Below are 25,186 nucleotides of genomic sequence, written 5' to 3'. Positions count from 1 at the left end.
AGTCCTGTACTAACAGACCTTTACTAGTCCTGTACTAACATACCTGTACTAGTCCTGTATTAACAGACCTTTACTAGTCCTGTATTAACAGACCTTTACTAGTCCTGTATTAGAGGACCTTTACTAGTCCTGTATTACTAGTCCTGTATTAACAGACCTTTACTAGTCCTGTATTAATAGACCTTTACTAGTCCTGTATTAACAGACCTTTACTAGTCCTGTATTAACCGACCTTTACTAGTCCTGTATTACTAGTCCTGTATTAACAGACCTTTACTAGTCCTGTATTACTAGTCCTGTATTACTAGTCCTGTATTACTAGTCCTGTATTACTAGTCCTGTATTAACAGACCTTTACTAGTCCTGTATTACTAGTCCTGTATTACTAGTCCTGTACTAACAGACCTTTACTAGTCCTGTACTAACAGACCTATATAGACGTCTGCAATGCTTTCTTCTTCCCCATAGGGCTCTGGTCTAAAGTAGTGCACTATATAGGGAATAGGGTGCCATAGGGCTCTGGTCTAAAGTAGTGCACTATATAGGGAATAGGGTGCCATAGGGCTCTGGTCTAAAGTAGTGCACTATATAGGGAATAGGGTGCCATAGGGCTCTGGTCTAAAGTAGTGCACTATATAGGGAATATGGTGCCATAAGGATCTGGTCTAAAGTAGTGCACTATATATAGGGAATAGGGTGCCATAGGGCTCTGGTCTGAAGTAGTGCACTATATATAGGGAATAGGGTGCCATAGGGCTCTGGTCTAAAGTAGTGCATCATATATAGTGAATAGGGTGCCATAGGGTTCTGGTCTAAAGTAGTGCACTTTATATAGGGAATAGGGTGCCATAGGGCTCTGGTCTAAATTAGTGCACTATATAGGGAATATGGTGCCGTTTGGGATCTAGCCTTTCTCTCACAACAGTAAATCCTAGTCAGATAAATGCTCTCACACACACAATATAATCTACAGAGATCTGCTGTTTCCTATAGTTAGATACAAGGACCACTGAACTAGCATCATTCTATAGGGTCACACTATCATCTACAGAGATCTGCTGTGTCCTATAGTTAGACACAAGGACCACTGAACTAACATCATTCTATAGGGTCACACTATCATCTACAGAGATCTGCTGTTAGATACAAGGTCCACTGAACTGACATAATTCTATAGGGTCACACTATCATCTACAGAGATCTGCTGTTTCCTATAGTTAGACACAAGGACCACTAAACTAACATCATTCTATAGGGTCATACTATCATCTACAGAGTTCTGCTGTGTCCTATAGTTAGACACAAGGACCACTGAACTAGCATCATTCTATAGGGTCACACTATCATCTACAGAGATCTGCTGTGTCCTATAGTTAGACACAAGGACCACTGAACTAGCATCATTCTATAGGGTCATACTATCATCTACAGAGTTCTGCTGTGTCCTATAGTTAGACACAAGGACCACTGAACTAGCATCATTCTATAGGGTCACACTATAATCTACAGAGATCTGCTGTGTCCTATAGTTAGACACAAGGACCCCTGAACTAGCATCATTCTATAGGGTCACACTATAATCTACAGAGATCTGCTGTGTCCTATAGTTAGACACAAGGACCCCTGAACTAGCATCATTCTATAGGGTCACACTATAATCTACAGAGTTCTGCTGTGTCCTATAGTTAGACACAAGGACCACTGAACTAGCATCATTCTATAGGGTCACACTATCATCTACAGAGTTCTGCTGTGTCCTATAGTTAGACACAAGGACCGCTGAACTAGCATCATTCTATAGGGTCACACTATAATCTACAGAGATCTGCTGTGTCCTATAGTTAGACACAAGGACCACTGAACTAGCATCATTCTATAGGGTCACACTATAATCTACAGAGTTATGCTGTGTCCTATAGTTAGATACAAGGACCACTGAACTAGCATCATTCTATAGGGTCACACTATCATCTACAGAGATCTGCTGTGTCCTATAGTTAGACACAAGGACCGCTGAACTAGCGTCATGAAAGGTGACAGACGTGTTGATTATTGTTTTCCTCTGAAACTGGCAGTCTTCTCTAATTGCGTTGTGTATCCAGGCCCTTAACTTCGCCTGTCTCTCGTTCCTTCCGCCCCGTCTGCCCACCCAACTGTCTACCTGTCTCCTCAATGATTGATTTACCCCTCAAAAAAAACTGTGATTAACGCATTCTCTGAAATGCGTTGGTTTTACCAATAATATATTACATTTTTCAAAACAAACTTTTCTATTGTCCTATCAAGAGTTGCCAAATGCATCTTTCCATCCTCTCTCTCCTCAGTGGTGACCTGCCCTCCGCCTCCTCCCGTCCACAACGGGCTCCTGGAGGGCTCCGTGTTTGAGTGGGGTACCAGCGTGAGCTACAGCTGCCTGCCCGGGTACGAGCTCTCCTTCCCGGCTATCCTCACCTGTGTGGGCCTGGGCTCCTGGAGAGGAGATCTGCCTCAGTGTCTGCGTGAGTCAACACAACAAACACTGTCATGTTTTAAAGATACAGGTTTTCAACTCTGCAAAGAGGTTTAAAGAAACAGGTTTTCAACTCTGCAAAGAGGTTTAAAGATACGTGTTTTCAACTCTGTACAAAGAGGTTTAAAGAAACAGGTTTTCAACTCTGCAAAGAGGTTTAAAGATACAGGTTTTCAACTCTACAAAGAGGTTAGGAGATACAGGTTTTCAACTCTACAAAGAGGTTAGGAGATACAGGTTTTCAACTCTACAAAGAGGTTAGGAGATACAGGTTTTCAACTCTGTACAAAGAGGTTAGGAGATAGAGGTTTTCAACTCTACAAAGAGGTTAGGAGATACAGGTTTTCAACTCTACAGAGGTTAGGAGATAGAGGTTTTCAACTCTACAAAGAGGTTAGGAGATACAGGTTTCCAACTCTACAGAGGGTTAGGAGATACAGGTTTCCAACTCTACAGAGGTTAGGAGATACAGGTTTCCAACTCTACAAAGAGGTTAGGAGATACAGGTTTTCAACTCTACAAAGAGGTTAGGAGATACAGGTTTTCAACTCTACAGAGGTTAGGAGATAGAGGTTTTCAACTCTACAAAGAGGTTAGGAGATACAGGTTTCCAACTCTACAGAGGGTTAGGAGATACAGGTTTCCAACTCTACAGAGGTTAGGAGATACAGGTTTCCAACTCTACAAAGAGGTTAGGAGATACAGGTTTTCAACTCTACAAAGAGGTTAGGAGATACAGGTTTTCAACTCTACAAAGAGGTTAGGAGATACAGGTTTCCAACTCTACAAAGAGGTTAGGAGATAGAGGTTTTCAACTCTACAAAGAGGTTAGGAGATACAGGTTTTCAACTCTACAAAGAGGTTAGGAGATACAGGTTTTCAACTCTGTACAAAGAGGTTAGGAGATACAGGTTTTCAACTCTACAAAGAGGTTAGGAGATACAGGTTTTCAACTCTACAAAGAGGTTAGGAGATACAGGTTTGCAATTCTACAAAGAGGTTAGGAGATACAGGTTTGCAATTCTACAAAGAGGTTAGGAGATACAGGTTTTCAACTCTACAAAGAGGTTAGGAGATACAGGTTTTCAACTCTACAAAGAGGTTAGGAGATACAGGTTTTCAACTCTACAAAGAGGTTAGGAGATACAGGTTTCCAACTCTACAGAGGTTAGGAGATACAGGTTTCCAACTCTACAGAGGTTAGGAGATACAGGTTTTCACCACGTAGATAATAATAATTCATATATAATGAATAATAATAATTAATATATAATTAATAATAACAAGTAATATAATAATTAATAATAATAATTAATATATAAGTAATAATAATACTTAATATAATAATTACTAATAATAGTTAATATAATAATTCATAATAATAATTTATTTTGTGTCCCTTTCTTGTATCTTAACCAACAACAGCATCGCCAACAGGTGCATAAATACACACCAATCACAAACTATAGCAGACAACAGCATCGCCAACAGGTACATAAATACACACCAATCACAAACTATAGCAGACAACAGCATCGCCAACAGGTACATAAATACACACCAATCACAAACTACAGCAGACAACACATGGATACAGTTCCTAATTCAGATCGTAAATTATTCTGGTGGGAATTAATGATTTCTGGGCTCTGCCGGTTTTGTGAAGATGGACTCTGTATCGGCGGCCTGATGGTAGGAGCTGGTACTCCTGGTTGAGTGGGTGTGATAGTTCGGTGGCAACTGCCATGACATATTGTTTCTGAGATGTTCAACTCTGTTCAAACACAGATTGCCATGGTATAGTGTTTCTGAGATGTTCAACTCTGTCCAAACACATAGATTGCCATGGTATAGTGTTTCTGAGATGTTCAACTCTGTCCAAACACATAGATTGCCATGGTATAGTGTTTCTGAGATGTTCAACTCTGTTCAAACACAGATTGCCATGGTATGGTGTTTCTGAGATGTTCAACTCTCTACAAACACGTAGATTGCCATGGCATAGTGTTTCTGAGATGTTCAACTCTCTACAAACACATAGATTGCCATGGTATAGTGTTTCTGAGATGTACAAAGAGGTAGATTGCATGTTGTACTGTATATAAATAGCATGTTGTCTTCTATATTGTGATGAATAATAGGGAGGCTTGCTACAATGCACAGCTGAGAGATTTGAGATGTTAAACAACAGGACAAAGTGCTGACCATATAAATCCTGAAAGTGATAATGTATGCATAGTGTGCAGTAAATGCTTCCTCTATCATCCCCAGTAGATTGGTTCTACTAAGTCAAGTACAGTACAGAGCCAATACAGAGCTGGGTCTTTACACTGCTGAATATAGAGAGTAACACCACAGCAGTACAGTACAGGGTAATACCACTAGATTAACACCACAGCAGTACAGTACAGGGTAATACCACTAGATTAACACCACAGCAGTACAGTACAGTACAGGGTAATACCACTAGATTAACACCACAGCAGTACAGTACAGGGTAATACCACTAGATTAACACCACAGCAGTACAGTACAGGGTAATACCACTAGATTAACACCACAGCAGTACAGTACAGGATAATACCACTAGATTAACACCACAGCAGTACAGTACAGGGTAATACCACTAGATTAACACCACAGCAGTACAGTTTTTGGTAATACCACTAGATTAACACCACAGCAGTACAGTACAGGGTAATACCACTAGATTAACACCACAACAGTACAGTATTGGGTAATACCACTAGATTAACACCACAGCAGTACAGTACAGTATAGGGTAATACCACTAGATTAACACCACAGCAGTACAAAACAGGGTAATACAACTAGAATAACACCACAGCAGTACAGTACAGTATAGGGTAATACCACTAGATTAACACCACAGCAGTACAGTACAGTATAGGGTAATACCACTAGATTAACACCACAGCAGTACAGTACAGGATAATAGCACTAGATTAACACCACAGCAGTACAGTACAGGGTAATACCACTAGATTAACACCACAGCAGTACAGTACAGGGTAATACCACTAGATTAACACCACAGCAGTACAGTACAGGGTAATACCACTAGATTAACACCACAGCAGTACAGTATAGGGTAATACCACTAGATTAACACCACAGCAGTACAGTACAGGGTAATACCACTAGATTAACACCACAGCTGTACAGTACAGGATAATAGCACTAGATTAACACCACCGCTGTACAGTACAGTATAGGGTAATACCACTAGATTAACACCACAGCAGTACAGTACAGGATAATAGCACTAGATTAACACCACAGCTGTACAGTACAGTATAGGGTAATACCACTAGATTAACACCACAGCAGTACAGTACAGGGTAATACCACTAGATTAACACCACAGCTGTACAGTACAGTATAGGGTAATACCACTAGATTAACACCACAGCAGTACAGTACAGGGTAATACCACTAGATTAACACCACAGCAGTACAGTATAGGGTAATAACACTAGATTAACACCACAGCAGTACAGTTTTTGGTAATACCACTAGATTAACACCACAGCAGTACAGTATAGGGTAATACCACTAGATTAACACCACAGCAGTACAGTTTTTGGTAATACCACTAGATTAACACCACAGCAGTACAGTACAGTATAGGGTAATACCACTAGATTAACACCACAGCAGTACAGTACAGTATAGGGTAATACCACTATATTAACACCACAGCAGTACAGTACAGTATAGGGTAATACCACTATATTAACACCACAGCAGTACAGTACAGGGTAATGCCACTAGATTAACACCACAGCAGTACAGTACAGGGTAATACCACTAGATTAACACCACAGCAGTACAGTACAGGGTAATACCACTAGATTAACACCACAGCAGTACAGAACAGGGTAATACAACTAGATTAACACCACAGCAGTACAGTACAGTTTTGGGTAATACCACTAGATTAACACCACAGCAGTACAGAACAGGGTAATACCACTAGATTAACACCACAGCAGTACAGTACAGTTTTGGGTAATACCACTAGATTAACACCACAGCAGTATAGTACAGTATAGGGTAATACCACTAGATTAACACCACAGCAGTACAGTACAGGGTAATACCACTAGATTAACACCACAGCAGTACAGTACAGGGTAATACCACTAGATTAACACCACAGCAGTACAGTATAGGGTAATACCACTAGATTAACACCACAGCAGTACAGTACAGTATAGGGTAATACCACTAGATTAACACCACAGCAGTACAGTACAGGGTAATACCACTAGATTAACACCACAGCAGTACAGTACAGTACAGGATAATAGCACTAGATTAACACCACAGCAGTATAGTACAGTATAGGGTAATACCACTAGATTAACACCACAGCAGTACAGTACAGTATAGGGTAATACCACTAGATTAACACCACAGCTGTACAGTATAGGTTAATAACACTAGATTAACACCACAGCAGTACAGTACAGTATAGGGTAATACCACTAGATTAACACCACAGCTGTACAGTATAGGGTAATAACACCACTAGATCCCTCATTCTCCCATCTGCACTGATCTTATAATATTGCTAAAGATAGAGGTACATGTTCTCTACTACGCAACATCATCAACAACAACAACAACATCTCTGCAGTTCACTTGTCCAACAGGGTTATAGAGAGTAGCGTTGTCTCAAATGGCACTGACAGGGTTCTGGTCAAATCTAGTGCACTTTATAGGGAATAGGGTCCCATTTGGGACTCGGGCCTAGGATTCTAACAATTCTGCAACTGTCTGGCATCTCTCTGCATGTATACTGATAACTGGGAAGAATAGAACATTCATCAAGGAAAAAAAGTTAGGAGACTCCGAGCCTGAGTCCACAGGCGGGTTTAACACCAGGCCTATTTGTTATGCACAGCTAGTTCTGGCCCCCAGCCGTCCATCCCATCTACGTTGTATTTCCATAAAACAGAAGGTTATCACTGGGGCTGCCGCTCAGAGCCGTGACAAATGGCTGTGTCACCCTTTTTGGTCCTTAACATTCTAGAATGCCAGTGGAATGTTGAGAGTCGTCGTCGGAATATTGAGAATGGAATGTTGAGGGTCATCGTCGGAATATTGAGAATGGAATGTTGAGTGTCATTGTCGGAATATTGAGAATTGAATGTTGAGGGTCATTGTCGGAATATTGAGAATGGAATGTTAAGGGTCATTGTTGGAATATTGAGAATGGAATGTTGAGTGTCATTGTTGGAATATTGAGAATGGAATGTTGAGTGTCATTGTTGGAATATTGAGAATGGAATGTTGAGTGTCATTGTTGGAATATTGAGAATGGAATGTTGAGTGTCATCGTCAGAATATTGAGAATGGAATGTTGAGTGTCATTGTCGGAATATTGAGAATGGAATGTTGAGTGTCATTGTTGGAATATTGAGAATGGAATGTTGAGTGTCATTGTTGGAATATTGAGAATGGAATGTTGAGTGTCATTGTCGGAATATTGAGAATGGAATGTTGAGTGTCATTGTCGGAATATTGAGAATGGAATGTTGAGTGTCATTGTCAGAATATTGAGAATGGAATGTTGAGTGTCATCGTCAGAATATTGAGAATGGAATGTTGGAATGTTTGACAGGTGACAATTCCATCAGGACTCTTGCAGTGTATTCAGTCCTTAGTATCTTTATCTGTTGGCATGTCACTAACACCTAAGAGGGAATGAAATCACAGTTCATAATGTCTGAAACATTTAGACAAATATCAGTGTTGAGGAAGACATTAAATAACGTGATAGACTGTAGTTTTAGGATATTTACAGGCAGACTGTTTTTCATTTTATATTCTCGGTTAGTATTGCGTACTGAGAGGAAGCCATCTCCGGGCTATTGTGTGGTAATGGCTTTTGGAGCCGGTGTGTTTTGGCTGTGTGTACGTAGCAGAGAGAAAGAGAGAGAGAGAGAGAGAGAGAGAGAGAGAGAGAGAGAGAGAGAGAGAGACAGACAGAGAATGAGATATGGAGAACACTAAACTTATCTCTTCGTCCAGACCTGCAACATGAGGCAGATGTCAAGTCCTGAGGAGCTGCAAGCGGCAGCCGGAGGCCACATTGTTGACTTTATCCCCGTAGTGCTGCCTGATTCCCATGGCTGACTGCGTGACTTGACACAGTGACTCTGACTGCGTGACTGAGAACAGTGATTCTGTGTGCGTCCCAAATGCCAAACTATTCCCTATATGGTGGCTTAATTCTGATCATACTTTTAATCAGATCCCTATGAGCTCTGGTCAAAAGTAGTGCACTATATAGGGGAATAGACTGCCGTTTGGGACGCCGAACCAGCTGACTCTGGTCTCTCTCTCTCTCTCTCTCTCTCTCTCTCTCTCTGCTTTCTTATAATCTATCATTAAGTAGCTAAAGCCTAAAGCTAACTAGAACCCTGCTGATGGCGATCAGCTGGTGGAGAGGGAGAATGGATGATTCTTCTGCTTCAGCTGGTGGAGAGGGAGAATGGATGATTCCTCTGCTTCAGCTGGTAGAGAGGGAGAATGGCTGATTCCTCTGCTTCAGCCTGGTGGAGAGGGAGAATGGATGATTCCTCTGCTTCAGCTGGTGGAGAGGGAGAATGGATGATTCCTCTGCTTCAGCTGGTAGAGAGGGAGAATGGATGATTCTTCTGCTTCACTCTGGTGGAGAGGGAGAATGGATGATTCCTCTGCTTCAGCCTGGTGGAGAGGGAGAATGGATGATTCCTCTGCTTCAGCTGGTGGAGAGGGAGAATGGATGATTCCTCTGCTTCAGCTGGTGGAGAGGGAGAATGGATGATTCCTCTGCTTCAGCTGGTGGAGAGGGAGAATGGATGATTCCTCTGCTTCAGCTGGTAGAGAGGGAGAATGGATGATTCCTCTGCTTCAGCCTGGTGGAGGGGGAGAAAGGATGATTCCTCTGCTTCAGCCTGGCGGAGAGGGAGAATGGATGATTCCTCTGCTTCAGCCTGGTGGAGAGGGATAATGAATGATTCCTCTGCTTCAGCCTGGTGGAGAGGGAGAATGGATGATTCCTCTGCTTCAGCTGGTGGAGAGGGAGAATGGATGATTCCTCTGCTTCAGCCTGGTGGAGAGGGAGAAAGGATGATTCCTCTGCTTCAGCCTGGTGGAGAGAGAGAATGGATGATTCTTCTGCTTCAGCTGGTGGAGAGGGAGAATGGATGATTCCTCTGCTTCAGCTGGTAGAGATGGAGAATGTCTGATTCCTCTGCTTCACTCTGGTGGATAGGGAGAATGGCTGATTCCTCTGCTTCAGCCTGGTAGAGAGGGAGAATGGATGATTCTTCTGCTTCACTCTGGTGGAGAGGGAGAATGGATGATTCCTCTGCTTCAGCCTGGTGGAGAGGGAGAATGGATGATTCCTCTGCTTCAGCTGGTGGAGAGGGAGAATGGATGATTCCTCTGCTTCAGCTGGTGGAGAGGGAGAATGGATGATTCCTCTGCTTCAGCTGGTGGAGAGGGAGAATGGATGATTCCTCTGCTTCAGCTGGTAGAGAGGGAGAATGGATGATTCCTCTGCTTCAGCCTGGTGGAGGGGGAGAAAGGATGATTCCTCTGCTTCAGCCTGGTGGAGAGGGAGAATGGATGATTCCTCTGCTTCAGCTGGTGGAGAGGGAGAATGGATGATTCCTCTGCTTCAGCTGGTGGAGAGGGAGAATGGATGATTCTTCTGCTTCAGCTGGTGGAGAGGGAGAATGGATGATTCTTCTGCTTCAGCTGGTGGAGAGGGAGAATGGATGATTCCTCTGCTTCCGCTGGTGGAGAGGGAGAATGTCTGATTCCTTTGCTTCAGCCTGGTGAAGAGGGAGAATGGATGATTCCTCTGCTTCACTCTGGTTGAGAGGTAGAATGGATGATTCCTCTGCTTCACTCTGGTGGAGAGGGAGAATGGATGATTCCTCTGCTTCAGCCTGGTGGAGAGGGAGAATGGGGTTTCGTTCCATCCCTGTGCTACTGACAGGGGTGGCAAATAGCACCCTATTCCCTTATTAGTGCACTACTTTTGGCTGGGCTCTAGTCAGCCGTAGTGCACTACTTTTGACTGGGCTCTAGTCAGCCGTAGTGCACTACTTTTGACTGGGCTCTAGTCAGCCGTAGTGCACTACTTTTGACTGGGCTCTAGTCAGCCCTAGTGCACTACTTTTGACTGGGCTCTAGTCAGCCGTAGTGCACTACTTTTGACTGAGTTCTAGTCAGCCGTAGTGCACTACTTTTGACTGAGCTCTAGTCAGCCGTAGTGCACTACTTTTGACTGAGCTCTAGTCAGCAGTAGTGCACTACAGTATGTAGGGCGTAGGGTGCCATTTGGAAAGCATACAGAGAGGTAGAGCTCTGAGTTTTCGTCCTGTCTGGCACGGAGGGCTTCAGCTGTGTTGTTAACCCTCAAGGCCATGTCAGGAAATATTTTGTTTTGATGAGGGTAATTATTAAAATGTAACCCCGGGGTAGCTCTCCCACCCTCTTCACCCCGCGGACACTGGAGTCTCTATTCAAAGTATCTTCTTACTGTATTTATTCACTGGTGGCTGGTGTCCCAATCAAATAAAATACCTGATTGAATCACTTGAAAAGAATCCAAACTAAAGTGACATACCACATGATACCATATAATCTACCCATGGATAAAAGATTGATTAAAAACAACAGAATGTTTTAGTTATGTGCCAAACAACAGCACAGTGGTGGTTGCTAAGGCTTCACCTAATGGGCATCCACATCAAGAATATAAAAGAAGAGCACAGTGGTGGTTGCTAAGGCTTCACTTCATGCGCATCCACATCAAGAATATAAAAGAAGAGCACAGTGGTGGTTGCTAAGGCTTCACTTCATGGGGATCCACATCCAGAATATAAAAGAAGAGCACAGTGGTGGTTGCTAAGGCTTCACTTCATGGGGATCCACATCCAGAATACAAAGAAGAGCACAGTGGTGGTTGATAAGGCTTCACTTCATGGGGATCCACATCCAGAATACAAAGAAGAACACAATGGTGGTTGCTAAGGCTTCACCTAATGGGGATCCACATCCAGAATACAAAGAAGAACACAATGGGGGTTGCTAAGGCTTCACTTCATGGGGATCGACTTCCAGAATACAAAGAAGAACACAATGGGGGTTGCTAAGGCTTCACTTCATGGGGATCCACATCCAGAATACAAAGAAGAACACAATGGGGGTTGCTAATGCTTCACTTCATGGGGATCCACATCCTGAATACAAAGAAGAACACAATGGGGGTTGCTAAGGCTTCACTTCATGGGGATCCACATCCAGAATACATAATAAATCATAAACAAGTTAACTAAATCCAATGTTTGGGTCTCTCCACTCCCACCATTTAATATACCATATATTCGGCCCATCCAATATGAAACATTTATAAAAATGAACATGACTGAATAATGTTTTAGTTATGTGGACTATGTTTTAGTTATGACGGCACAGAGAAGATGGCTAACGTTTTACATGCCCGATAACCGATTGTGTTTTTATCTTCGTTTTTTTGCGTTGGTTGTAACTTATTTTTTAAACTTATTTTTTACATAATGTTGCTGCTACCGTCTCTTAAGACCGAAAAAATAACTTCTGGACATCAGAACAGCGATCACTCATCACGAACAGGCAGAATCCTTTTTTTCCCCTTTAACAAGTTTGACGAGCCCGGCGTGAAGGACATACTGCTTTCCCAGGAACAGGCCCAAATCCCCATCATTTGCGTGAAGTGATGACGGAGAAAAAGAGGACCGAGGTCCGGCTGCCTTCTGAGAATTCGTAGGCGATCGAATAAACCGTTAAATAAATCGAATAAACCTTCCGTTCTTCTAGCTAACGTGCAATCATTAGAACATAAAATCGTGGACCTACGTAGGAAGATTAAACTACAAACAGGGCATTAAAAATGGTAATATCTATTTCTTCACGGAGTTGTGGCTGAACGATGACAATATCAACATACAGATGGCTGGTTATACGCTGTATCGGCAGGATAGAACAGCAGCATCTGGGAAGACAAGGGGTGGTGGACTATGCATATATGTAAACAACAGCTGGTGCACGATATCTAAGGAAGTGTCTAAGGTTTTGCTCGCCTGAGGTAGAGTATCTCATGATAAGCTGTAGAATCAATCAATCAAATGTATTTATAAAGCCCTTCTTGCATCAGCTGATGTCACAAAGTGCTGTACAGAAACCCAGCCTAAAACCCCAAACAGCAAGCAATGCAGGTGTAGAAGCACAGTAGCTAGGAAAAACTCCCTAGAAAGGCCAGAACCTAAGAAGAAACCTAGAGAGGAACCAGGCTATGAGGGGTGGTCAGTCCTCTTCTGGCTGTGCCGGGTGGAGATAATAACAGAACATGGCCAAGATGTTCAAATGTTCATAAATGACCAGCAGTGTCAAATAATAGAACACACTATCTACCTAGAGAGTTTTCATCTGTATTTTTCGTAGCTGTCTACATACCACCACAGACCAATGCCGGCACTAAGATCACACTCAAAGATCTGTATTCCGCCATAAGCAAACAGGAAAATGCTCATCCAAAGGCGATGCTCCTAGTGTCCGGGGGCTTTAAATGCAGGGAAACCTAAATTTGTTTTACCCAAATTTCTATCAACATGTTAAATGTGCAACCAGAGGGGGAAAAAACTCTAGACCACCTTTACCCCCCACACACAGACACGTACAAAAGTCTCCCTCACCCTCCATCTGACCATAATTCTAGCCTCCTAATTCCTGCTTACAAGCAAAAAATAAAGCAGGAACCACCAGTGACTCAGTCAGTAAGGAAGTGGTCAGATGAAGCAGATGCTAAGCTACCGGACTGTTTTGCTAGCACAGACTGGAATATGTTGCCGGGATTCTTCCTATGGCATTGAGGAATATACCACATCTGTCACTGGCTTCATCAATAAGTGCATTGTTGATGTCATCCCCACAGTGACCGTACGTACATACCCCAACCAGAAGCCATGGATTACAGGCAACATCCGCAATGAGCTAAACGCTAGAGCTGTCGCTTTCAAGGAGCGGGACTCTAACCCGGAAGCTTATAAGAAATCCCACTATGCCCACCGACGAACCATCAAACAGGACTAAGATGACAGGGCGTGCAAACCATTACAGACTACAAAGGGAAGCACAGCCGAGAGTTGCCCAGTGACACGAGCCTACCAGACGAGCTGAACTACTTCTATGCTCGCTTCGAGGCAAATAACACTGAAACATGCATGAGAGCATCAACTGTTCCGGATCACTATTTGATCACGCTCTCCGCAGCTGATGTGAGTAAGACCTTTAAACAGGTTAAAATTCACAAGGCCGCAGGGCCAGGCGGTTTACCAGGACGTGTATTGCGAGCATGCGCTGACCAACTGGCAAGTGTCTTCACTGACATTTTTAAACTCTCCCTGTCCGAGTCTGTAATACCAACATGTTTTAAGCAGACCACCATTATCCCTGTGCCCAATAACACTAATGTAACCTGCCTAAATGACTACTGACCCGTAGCACTCACACCTGTAGTCATGAAGTGCTTTAAAAGGCTGGTCATGGCTCACATCAACACCATTATCCCAGAAACCCCAGACCCACTCCAATTCTCATACCTCTCTAACAGATCCACAGATGATGCAATATCTATCTTTCCCACCTGGACAAAAGGAACACCTATGTGAGAATGCTATTCATTGAACACAGCTCAGCATTCAACACCATAATGCCTTCAACACTCATCAAATAAGATAAGGACCCTGGGACTAAACACCTCCCTCTGCAACTGGATCCTGGACTTCCTGACAGGCCGCCCCCAGGTGGTAAGAGTAGGTAAAAACACATCCGCCACGCTGATCCTCAACACAGTGGCCCCTCAGGGTTGCATGATCAGTCCCCTCCTGTACTCCCTGTTCACTAATGACTGCACGGCCAGGCAAAACTCGAACACCATTAAGTTTGCCGATGACACAACAGTGGTAGGCCTGATCACCGACAACAACGAGACAGCCAATAGGGAGGAGGTCAGAGATCAAGACAAAGGAGAGGATTGTGGACTACAAGAAAAGGAGGATCGCTGTAGTGGAGCAGGTTGAGAGCTTCAAGTTCCTTGGTGTCCACATCACCAACAAACTAACATGGTCCAAGCACACCAAGACAGTTGTGAAGAGGGTACAACAAAACCTATTCCCCTTCAGGAGACTGAAAAGATTTGGCATGGGTCCTCAGATCCTCAAAAGGTTCTACAGCTGCACCATCGAGAGCATCCTGACTGGTTGTATCACTGCCTGGTACCTCTATACCAGGCGGTGTCAGAGGAAGGCGCTAAAAATGGTCAAAGTATCCAGCCACCCTAGTCATAGACTGTTCTCTCTGCTACCACACGTTAAGTGGTACCGGAGCGCCAAGTGTAGGTCCAAGAGGCTTCTAAACAGCTTCTACCCCCAAGCCATAAGACTCCTAAACATCTAATCAAATGGCTACTCAGACTATTTGCATTGCCACCTCTCCCCCCTTTTACACCACTGCTACTCTCTGTTATCATCTATGCATAGTCACTTTAATAACTCTACCTACATGTACAGTATGTTTGAAACTGTGATGACCCAGAAGAACCCCAGGAAGAATAGGGCTCATTAAGGTGTCAGTTAACGGGGATTCATAATAATGAAGGCAAACCAATCCAATAGTTTCTCACGGCTTTGCTGCTTGAACCCTTCTCTGATTGAGGGTTAAATATGGAAGACACATGTGCAACTGACTAGGTATCCCCCTTTCCCTAATGAATAATTAATCACAGGTAATTAATAATTAATCAAACTCATTCCATGGAGGAACGAATGTGTCTGTGCGTTTTCACTCCTCCCTTGTACTTGAACTCTCTTCACCTTGTTGTCTAGGTCTTCATTGGCTAGTTAGGAACTCTCCTCACCTTGTTGTCAAGGTCTACATTGGCTAATTAGGAACTCCCCTCACCTGGTTGTCTAGGTCTTCATTGGCTAGTTAGGAACTCCCCCCACCTTGTTGTCTAGGTCTTCATTGGCTAGTTAGGGACTCCCCTCACCTGGTTGTCTAGGTTTTCATTGGCTAGTTAGGAACTCTCCTCACCTTGTTGTCTTCATTGGCTAGTTAGGAACTCTCCTCACCTGGTTGTCTAGGTCTTCATTGGCTAGTTAGGAACTCTCCTCACCTGGTTGTCTAGGTCTTCATTGGATAGTTAGGAACTCTCCTCACCTGGTTGTCTAGGTCTTCATTGGCTAGTTAGGAACTCTATTCACCTGGTTGTCTAGGTCTTCATTGGCTAGTTAGGAACTCTCCTCACCTGGTTGTCTAGGTCTTCATTGGCTAGCTAGGAACTCTCCTCACCTTGTTGTCTAGGTCTTCATTGGCTAGTTAGGAACTCCCCTCACCTGATTGTCTAGGTCTTCATTGGCTAGTTAGGAACTCCCCTCACCTGGTTGTCTAGGTCTTCATTGGCTAGTTAGGAACTCCCCTCACCTGGTTGTCTAGGTCTTCATTGGCTAGTTAGGAACTCCCCTCACCAGGTTGTCTTCATTGGCTAGTTAGGAACTCTCCTCACCTGGTTGTCTTCATTGATTAGTTAGAAACTCTCCTCGCCTTGTTGTCTAGGTCTTCTTTGATTAGTTAAGAACTCCCCTCACCTGGTTGTCTCGGTAACTTCATTGATTAGTTAGGAACTCCCCTCACCTGGTTGTCTTCATTGATTAGTTAGAAACTCCCCTCACCTGGTTGTCTAGGCCTTCATTGATTAGTTAGGAACTCCCCTCACCTGGTTGTCTTCATTGATTAGTTAGGAACTCCCCTCACCTGGTTGTCTTCATTGATTAGTTAGAAACTCCCCTCACCTGGTTGTCTCGGTAACTTCATTGATTAGTTAGGAACTCCCCTCACCTGGTTGTCTCGGTAACTTCATTGATTAGTTAGGAACTCCCCTCACCTGGTTGTCTCGGTAACTTCATTGATTAGTTAGGAACTCCCCTCACCTGGTTGTGTAGGTCTTCATTGGGAACCAATTAAAAGGAAATAACAAAACCAGCAGCCATTGGGCCCCTCACATGGAATGAGTTTGACAGACCTGGAATAAATTAAGAATAACCTACTGAATTAAAGCCAGGGTTTTGGGTCTCTCCCAGCCATATAATATGCCTTATGATCTGCCCATGCACTGTAAACATGGATAAAACAAACATGAGTGAGGAATATGTTTCATTTATGAGTCAGGATGAATTCAGTGAACTTAAAGCTAATGTTTTGGGCCTCTCCATTCCAGCCAAGTTCTGTGGAGACCCTGGTACCCCAGCCAAGGGGAAAAGAGAAGGACGAAGTTTAATCTACAAGTCAGAGGTTACCTTCAGCTGTAGCGCCCCCTATGTCCTGGTGGGGTCAACTACACGCATCTGTCAGGACGACAGCACCTGGAGCGGCTCTCAGCCACGATGCATAGGTAGGTAACAACATCATACTGTAACGGCTACAGTCTATAGGTAACAACATACTGTAACAGCTATAGTCTATAGGTAACAACATACTGTAACAACTACAGTCTATAGGTAACAACATCATACTGTAACAGCTACAGTCTATAGGTAACAACATACTGTAACAGCTACAGTCTATAGGTAACAACATCATAATGTAACAACTACAGTCTATAGGTAACAACATACTGTAACAGCTATAGTCTATAGGTAACAACATACTGTAACAGCTACAGTCTATAGGTAACAACATACTGTAACAGCTACAGTCTATAGGTAACAACATCATACTGTAACAACTACAGTCTATAGGTAACAACATCATACTGTAACAGCTACAGTCTATAGGTAACAACATCATACTGTAACAGTTACAGTCTATAGGTAACAACATCATACTGTAACAGCGACAGTCTATAGGTAACAACAACATACTGTAACAACTACAGTCTATAGGTAACAACAACATACTGTAACAACTACAGTCTATAGGTAACAACATCATACTGTAACAGCTACAGTCTATAGGTAACAACATACTGTAACAACTACAGTCTATAGGTAACAACATCATACTGTAACAGCTACAGTCTATAGGTAACAACATACTGTAACAACTACAGTCTATAGGTAACAACATCATACTGTAACAACTACAGTCTATAGGTAACAACATACTGTCACAACTACAGTCTATAGGTAACAACATACTGTAACAGCTACAGTCTATAGGTAACAACATACTGTAACAGCTACAGTCTATAGGTAACAACATACTGTCACAGCTACAGTCTATAGGTAACAACATACTGTAACAGCTACAGTCTATAGGTAACATTTCTAAGTGACCCCAAACTTTTGAACGGTAGTGTATATTTACAATCCCCTTGTCCAAACATCAAAATAAAGAACGTAGATGCTGTTCCACTTAGAAAAGACCTTATAGATCATTTGGTCCCGCGTAAAGGTGGTGCAATAATGAGGGATTTAAGTCAAGGTACAAATACACCATTTACGTGTGCATGATTCGGGTCTAAATCGGGTCTGAATCGAGTCTGAATCGGGACTGAATCGGGACTGAATCGGGTCTGAATCGGGTCTGAATCGGGTCTGAATCGGCCCCCCATATCTTTAAGAGACTCTACAAAGTATGCTTCCGTAGATATGACAGACTCATCCTCATGATAGTAACCCAGGGTGATTGTGATCTATGTCCTTCTAGAACCATCCAGGACGACCTGTGAGAACCCAGGAACACCTGAATACGGCTCCATGAACATCAGCCTGGGGTTCAAGGTACGGTTGAAAGGACTGTTCCCTTCTAGATACCTTTCAAGTGGCAATCTGGGATGGGTACATCCCCCATGGTTAAAACTATCATTTAAAAAACTCATAGACGGTCAATCCTTGCATCCATAGCTCTGTCTATGAATTTGAGAGTGGTTACATTTCTCCTGCCCCAATCCCTCAGCTTTTTACCAAAGAAAGTGGTGACCATTTTGAACCCCAGTACAGTATGTTACACTGAGACTGTACTGGACCAACGGTGATAGAGTACTGGTTTAAGGTTTAAAACTGTCTGGTTCTGAGGGTACAGTATGTTGGACTGAGACTGTACTGGACCAACGATGATAGAGTACTGGTTTAAGGTTTAAAACTGTCTGGTTCTGAGGGTACAGTATGTTGGACTGAGACTGTACTGTACCAACGATGATAGAGTACTGGTTTAAGGTTTAAAACTGTCCGGTTCTGAGGGTACAGTATGTTGGACTGAGACTGTCCTGTACCAACGATGATAGAGTACTGGTTTAAGGTTTAAAACTGTCTGGTTCTGAGGGTGCCGTATGTTGGACTGAGACTGTACTGGACCAACGATGATAGAGTACTGGTTTAAGGTTGTGTCTGGTTCTGAGGGTGCAGTATGTTGTACTGAGACTGTACTGTACCAACGATGATAGATTACTGGTTTAAGGTTGTGTCTGGTTCTGAGGGTGCAGTATGTTGGACTGGGAGCGTGTGTGAACTGACTGTACTGAAACTGTACGGAGATGTGATGATATGTGAAACCACAGTCCAACCCACCAGCTGGAAGATCTAAATGTGTCTGGATTGGAATCATCTTGTATTCTATTGGATGATGTTATATTGGCGCAAGGCAGTCTCTCTCTCTCTCGCGCTCTCTCTGTCTCTCACTCTCTCTCTGTCTCTCTCTCTCTCTCTCTCTCTCTGTCTCTCTGTCTCTCACGCTCTCTCTGTCTCTCTCTCTGTCTCTCTCTCTCTCTGTCTCTCTCTCTCTCTCTCTCTCTGTCTCTCTCTCTGTCTCTCTCTCTCTCTGTCTCTCTGTCTCTCTCTCTCTCTGTCTCTCTCTCTCTCTCTCTCTGTCTCTCTCTCTCTCTCTCTCTCTCTCTCTCTCTCTCTCTGTCTCTCTGTCTCTCACTCTCTCTCTGTCTCTCTGTGTATCTCTCTGTCTCTCTGTCTCTCTCTCTCTCTCTCTCTGTCTCTCTCTCTCTCTCTGTCTCTGTGTCTCTCTCTCTGTCGCTCTCTCTCCCTCTCTCTCCCTCTCTCTCTCTCTGTATGTCTCTCTCGCTCTCACACAAATGTGCTTTACACACATTTCCAATAGTGATGCAATTTGCTAAAAACAAACAGTCTTTAGAGGTTAATTAGACTAAACTGTCTTTTGGGGTTAATTAGACTTAACTGTCTTTAGAGGTTAATTAGACTTAACTGTCTTTAGAGGTTAATTAGACTTAACTGTCTTTTGGGGTTAATTGGACTTATCTGTCTTTTGGGGGTTAATTAGACTTAACTGTCTTTTGGGGGTTAATTAGACTTAACTGTCTTTGAGGTTAATTAGACTTAACTGTCTTTTGGAGGTTAATTAGACTTAACTGTCTTTTGGAGGTTAATTAGACTTAACTGTCTTTTGGGGTTAATTAGACTTAACTGTCTTTTGGGGTTAATTAGACTTAACTGCAGTAAGGGGTTTAGTAATGTCTGTCTGTCTCTCTGAACCAGGTGAGCAGTAAGGAGTTTAGTAATGTCTGTCTGTCTGAACCAGGTGGGCAATAAGGGGTTTAGTAATGTCTGTCTGTCTGAACCAGGTGGGCAGTAAGGAGTTTAGTAATATCTGTCTGTCTGTCTCTCTGAACCAGGTGGGCAGTAAGGTGGAGTTTAGTAATGCCTGTCTGTCTGTCTCTCTGAACCAGGTGGGCAATAAGGGGTTTAGTAATGTCTGTCTCTCTGAACCAGGTGGGCAGTAAGGTGGAGTTTAGTAATGCCTGTCTGTCTGTCTGTCTCTCTGAACCAGGTGGGCAGTAAGGGGTTTAGTAATGTCTGTCTGTCTGTCTGTCTGTCTGAACCAGGTGGGCAATAAGGGGTTTAGTTCTGTCTGTCTGTCTGAACCAGGTGGTCAGTAAGGAGTTTAGTAATATCTGTCTGTCTGTCTCTCTGAACCAGGTGGGCAGTAAGGTGGAGTTTAGTAATGTCTGTCTGTCTCTCTGAACCAGGTGGTCAGTAAGGTGGAGTTTAGTAAGGTCTGTCTCTCTGAACCAGGTGGGCAGTAAGGTGGAGTTTAGTAATAATGTCTGTCTCTCTGAACCAGGTGGGCAGTAAGGGGTTTAGTAATGTCTGTCTCTCTGAACCTGGTTCTGTCTGTCTGAACCAGGTGGGCAGTAAGGTGGAGTTTAGTAATGTCTGTCTGTCTGAACCAGGTGGTCAGTAAGGTGGAGTTTAGTAATGTCTGTCTGTCTGTCTCTCTGAACCAGGTGGGCAGTAAGATGGAGTTTAGTAATGTCTGTCTGTCTGTCTGAACCAGGTGTGGTGTAAGATCTGTCTGTCTGTCTGTCTCTCTGAACCAGGTGGACAGTAAGGTGGAGTTTAGTAATGTCTGTCTCTCTCTCTGAACCAGGTGGACAGTAAGGTGGAGTTTAGTAATGTCTGTCTGTCTGTCTCTCTGAACCAGGTGGGCAGTAAGGTGGAGTTCCAGTGCCAGCAGGGCCACCTACTCCAGGGTTCCACCACCCGACTCTGCCTGTCTGACCTCACCTGGAGCGGCTCTCAGCCAACATGCATCCGTGAGCTCTCCTTATCTCTTCCTCTGTCATCTTCCTCTCCTGACCTCTTCTTGTCTGTCTCTCTTCTCCCTCCACCTCTCCACTCTCCTCTCTCCCCTCTCTTATTCTTCAGTCCCCTCTCCTCTTCCTCAGTCCGCTCTCCTCTCTCCCCTCTCCTATTCCTCAGTTCCCCCTCCTCTCTCCTCTTCCTATCCCCTCTCCTCTCTCCCCTCTCCTATTCCTCAGTTCCCCCTCCTGTCTCCTCTTCTGCAGTCCCCTCTCCTCTCTCCCCTCTCCTATTCCTCAGTTCCCCCTCCTCTCTCCTCTTCTGCAGTCCCCTCTCCTCTCTCGTCTCTCTGCTCTTCCCTCTCTTTGCTCTTTCCTCTCTCTTCTCTCCTCTTCCTCAGTCCTCTCTCTGCTCTCACAACCTCTCCTCTTCCTCAGTCCTCTATCCTCTATCTTCTATCCTCTCTCCTCTTCCTCAGTCCTCTATCCTCTCTACTCTCTCCTCTCTTCTCCGTCCTCCCTCCTCTCCACTTCACATCTCCTGCTCCACTCTGCAATCAACTCCATGCCATTATGAGTGTGTCTGCCAGTGAAGTGTTGTTGACATGATTACTGATGTGTAGTGTAGCCTGAAGTGTGTAGAATGTTGCCGGGCCAATCGCTGTCAGTTTCCCTATGAAGTGTGTAGAATGTTGCCGGGCCAATCGCAGTCAATTTCCCTATGAAGTGTGTAGAATGTTGCCTGGCCAATCGCTGTCAGTTTCCCTATGAAGTGTGTAGAATGTTGCCTGGCCAATAGCTGTCAGTTTCCCTATGAAGTGTGTAGAATGTTGCCTGGCCAATTGCTGTCAGTTTCCCTATGAAGTGTGTAGAATGTTGCCTGGCAATTCGCTGTCAGTTTCCCTATGAAGTGTGTAGAATGTTGCCTGGACAATCGCTGTCAGTTTCCCTATGAAGTGTGTAGAATGTTGCCTGGCCAATTGCTGTCAGTTTCCTTATGAAGTGTGTAGAATGTTGCCTGGCCAATCGCTGTCAGTTTCCCTATGAAGTGTGTAGAATGTTGCCGGGCCAATCGCTGTCAGTTTCCCTATGAAGTGTGTAGAATGTTGCCTGGCCAATCGCTGTCAGTTTCCTTATGAAGTGTGTAGAATGTTGCCTGGCCAATCACTGTCAGTTTCCCTATGAAGTGTGTAAAATGTTGCCTGGCCAATCACTGTCAGTTTCCCTATGAAGTGTGTAGAATGTTGCCTGGCCAATCGCTGTCAGTTTCCCTATGAAGTGTGTAGAATGTTGCCTGGCCAATCGCTGTCAGTTTCCCTATGAAGTGTGTAGAATGTTGCCTGGCCAATCGCTGTCAGTTTCCCTATGAAGTGTGTAGAATGTTGCCTGGCCAATCGCTGTCAGTTTCCCTATGAAGTGTGTAGAATGTTGCCTGTCCAATCGCTGTCAGTTTCCATATGAAGTGTGTAGAATGTTGCCTGGCCAATCGCTGTCAGTTTCCCTATGAAGTGTGTAGAATGTTGCCTGGCCAATCGCTCTCAGTTTCCCTATGAAGTGTGTAGAATGTTGCCTGGCCAATCGCTGTCAGTTTCCCTATGAAGTGTGTAGAATGTTGCCTGGCCAATCGCTGTCATTTTCCCTATGAAGTGTGTAGAATGTTGCCTGGCCAATCGCTGTCAGTTTCCCTATGAAGTGTGTAGAATGTTGCCTGGCCAATCGCTGTCAGTTTCCCTATGAAGTGTGTAGAATGTTGCCTGGCCAATCGCTGTCAGTTTCCCTATGAAGTGTGTAGAATGTTGCCTGGCCAATCGCTCTCAGTTTCCCTATGAAGTGTGTAGAATGTTGCCTGTCCAATCGCTGTCAGTTTCCATATGAATTGTGTAGAATGTTGCCTGGCCAATCGCTGTCAGTTTCCCTATGAAGTGTGTAGAATGTTGCCGGGCCAATCGCTCTCAGTTTCCCTATGAAGTGTTTAGAATGTTGCCTGGCCAATCGCTGTCAGTTTCCCTATGAAGTGTGTAGAATGTTGCCTGGCCAATCGCTGTCAGTTTCCCTATGAAGTGTGTAGAATGTTGCCTGGCCAATCGCTCTCAGTTTCCCTATGAAGTGTGTAGAATGTTGCCTGGCAAATCGCTGTCAGTTTCCCTATGAAGTGTTTAGAATGTTGCCTGGCCAATCGCTGTCAGTTTCCTTATGAAGTTTGTAGAATGTTGCCTGGCCAATCGCTGTCAGTTTCCCTATGAAGTGTGTAGAATGTTGCCTGGCCAATCGCTGTCAGTTTCCCTATGAAGTGTGTAGAATGCTGCCTGGCCAATCGCTGTCAGTTTCCCTATGAAGTGTGTAGAATGTTGCCTGGCCAATCGCTGTCAGTTTCCCTATGAAGTGTGTAGAATGTTGCCTGGCCAATCGCTGTCAGTTTCCCTATGAAGTGTGTAGAATGCTGCCTGGCCAATCGCTGTCAGTTTCCGTATGAAGTGTGTAGAATGCTGCCTGGCCAATCGCTGTCAGTTTCCTTATGAAGTGTGTAGAATGTTGCCTGGCCAATCGCTGTCAGTTTCCCTATGAAGTGTGTAGAATGTTGCCTGGCCAATCGCTGTCAGTTTCCCTATGAAGTGTGTAGAATGTTGCCTGGCCAATCGCTCTCAGTTTCCCTATGAAGTGTGTAGAATGTTGCCTGGCCAATCGCTGTCAGTTTCCCTATGAAGTGTGTAGAATGTTGCCTGGCCAATCGCTGTCAGTTTCCCTATGAAGTGTGTAGAATGTTGCAGAGCCAATCGCTGTCAGTTTCCCTATGAAGTGTGTAGAATGTTGCCTGGCCAATCACTGTCAGTTTCCCTATGAAGTGTGTACAATGTTGCCTGGCCAATCGCTGTCAGTTTCCCTATGAAGTGTGTAGAATGTTGCCTGGCCAATCGCTGTCAGTTTCCCTATGAAGTGTGTACAATGTTGCCTGGCCAATCTCTGTCAGTTTCCCTATGAAGTGTGTACAATGTTGCCTGGCCAATCGCTGTCAGTTTCCCTATGAAGTGTGTAGAATGTTGCCTGGCCAATCGCTGTCAGTTTCCCTATGAAGTGTGTAGAATGTTGCCGGGCCAATCGCTGTCAGTTTCCCTATGAAGTGTGTAGAATGTTGCCTGGCCAATCGCTGTCAGTTTCCTTATGAAGTGTGTAGAATGTTGCCTGGCCAATCGCTGTCAGTTTCCCTATGAAGTGTGTAGAATGTTGCCTGGCCAATCGCTGTCAGTTTCCCTATGAAGTGTGTAGAATGTTGCCTGGCCAATCGCTGTCAGTTTCCCGAAGCCAGAGGGGCTTTTCCACTGGGACCCGCCAGATCACATGTGGAGTAAACACACGACTGATGAATTCAACGTTAGTATTTTAAGAGTGATAAGTGCCTGCTATTTACACTTATTCATCCAACGTTAAAAGGAAACATTAATACTGTACACATTTGCATAGGATTATGATTTATTGCTGATGAAAATTATATTTCATAATCACTATTATCATAACTACTCCCCTAGACAGAGTTCCCATTGGAATTACCCTTTGATGGAAAAATTGCTTTGTTAGCTAATACAACGTCTGTATCCTCCAGCCGTACCCCAATGGTGTGCCTGTGTGGTTATTTATGTACAGTATCTCAGTGGTCTGTCTGATCTGTCTACTGCACTGCCATGTGGTGTGGTCCTGTCCTGTCTGGTCCTGTCCTGTCTGGTCCTGTCCTGGCTGCTCCTGTCCTGTCTGGTCCTGTCCTGTCTGGTCCTGTCCTGTCTGGTCCTGTCTGGTCCTGTCCTGGCTGCTCCTGTCCTGTTTGGTCCTGTCCTGTCTGGTCCTGTCCTGGCTGCTCCTGTCCTGGCTGCTCCTGTCCTGTCTGGTCCTGTCCTGTCTGGTCCTGTCTGGTCCTGTCCTGTCTGGTCCTGTCCTGGCTGCTCCTGTCCTGGCTGCTCCTGTCCTATCTGGTCCTGTCCTGTCTTGTCCTGTCTGGTCCTGTCCTGTCTGGTCCTGTCTGGTCCTGTCCTGTCTGGTCCTGTCCTGGCTTCTCCTGTCCTGTTTGGTCCTGTCCT

General features: G+C 44.2%; 1 protein-coding gene across 1 annotated transcript in view; it reads left to right on the top strand.

Annotated features, from left to right (window-relative positions):
• LOC139393681 (CUB and sushi domain-containing protein 3-like) overlaps positions 1-25,186 on the top strand; it is a gene marked incomplete at its 5' end in the record, with an annotated part of 562,572 nt that overhangs the window by 525,261 nt on the left and 12,125 nt on the right. Inside the window, 4 exons of the mRNA XM_071142025.1 lie at positions 2,325-2,498; positions 16,851-17,024; positions 18,281-18,354; positions 21,023-21,134. Of these exons, the coding sequence (XP_070998126.1) occupies positions 2,325-2,498; positions 16,851-17,024; positions 18,281-18,354; positions 21,023-21,134 (534 nt within the window). The remainder of the gene's footprint in view (positions 1-2,324; positions 2,499-16,850; positions 17,025-18,280; positions 18,355-21,022; positions 21,135-25,186) is intronic.

Source organism: Oncorhynchus clarkii, unplaced genomic scaffold, assembly GCF_045791955.1.
Source record: "Oncorhynchus clarkii lewisi isolate Uvic-CL-2024 unplaced genomic scaffold, UVic_Ocla_1.0 unplaced_contig_214_pilon_pilon, whole genome shotgun sequence".
Classification (NCBI taxonomy): domain Eukaryota; kingdom Metazoa; phylum Chordata; class Actinopteri; order Salmoniformes; family Salmonidae; genus Oncorhynchus; species Oncorhynchus clarkii.
The sequence above is the reverse complement of the archived record's forward strand: the minus strand, read 5'-3'. Positions and strand labels throughout refer to the sequence as shown.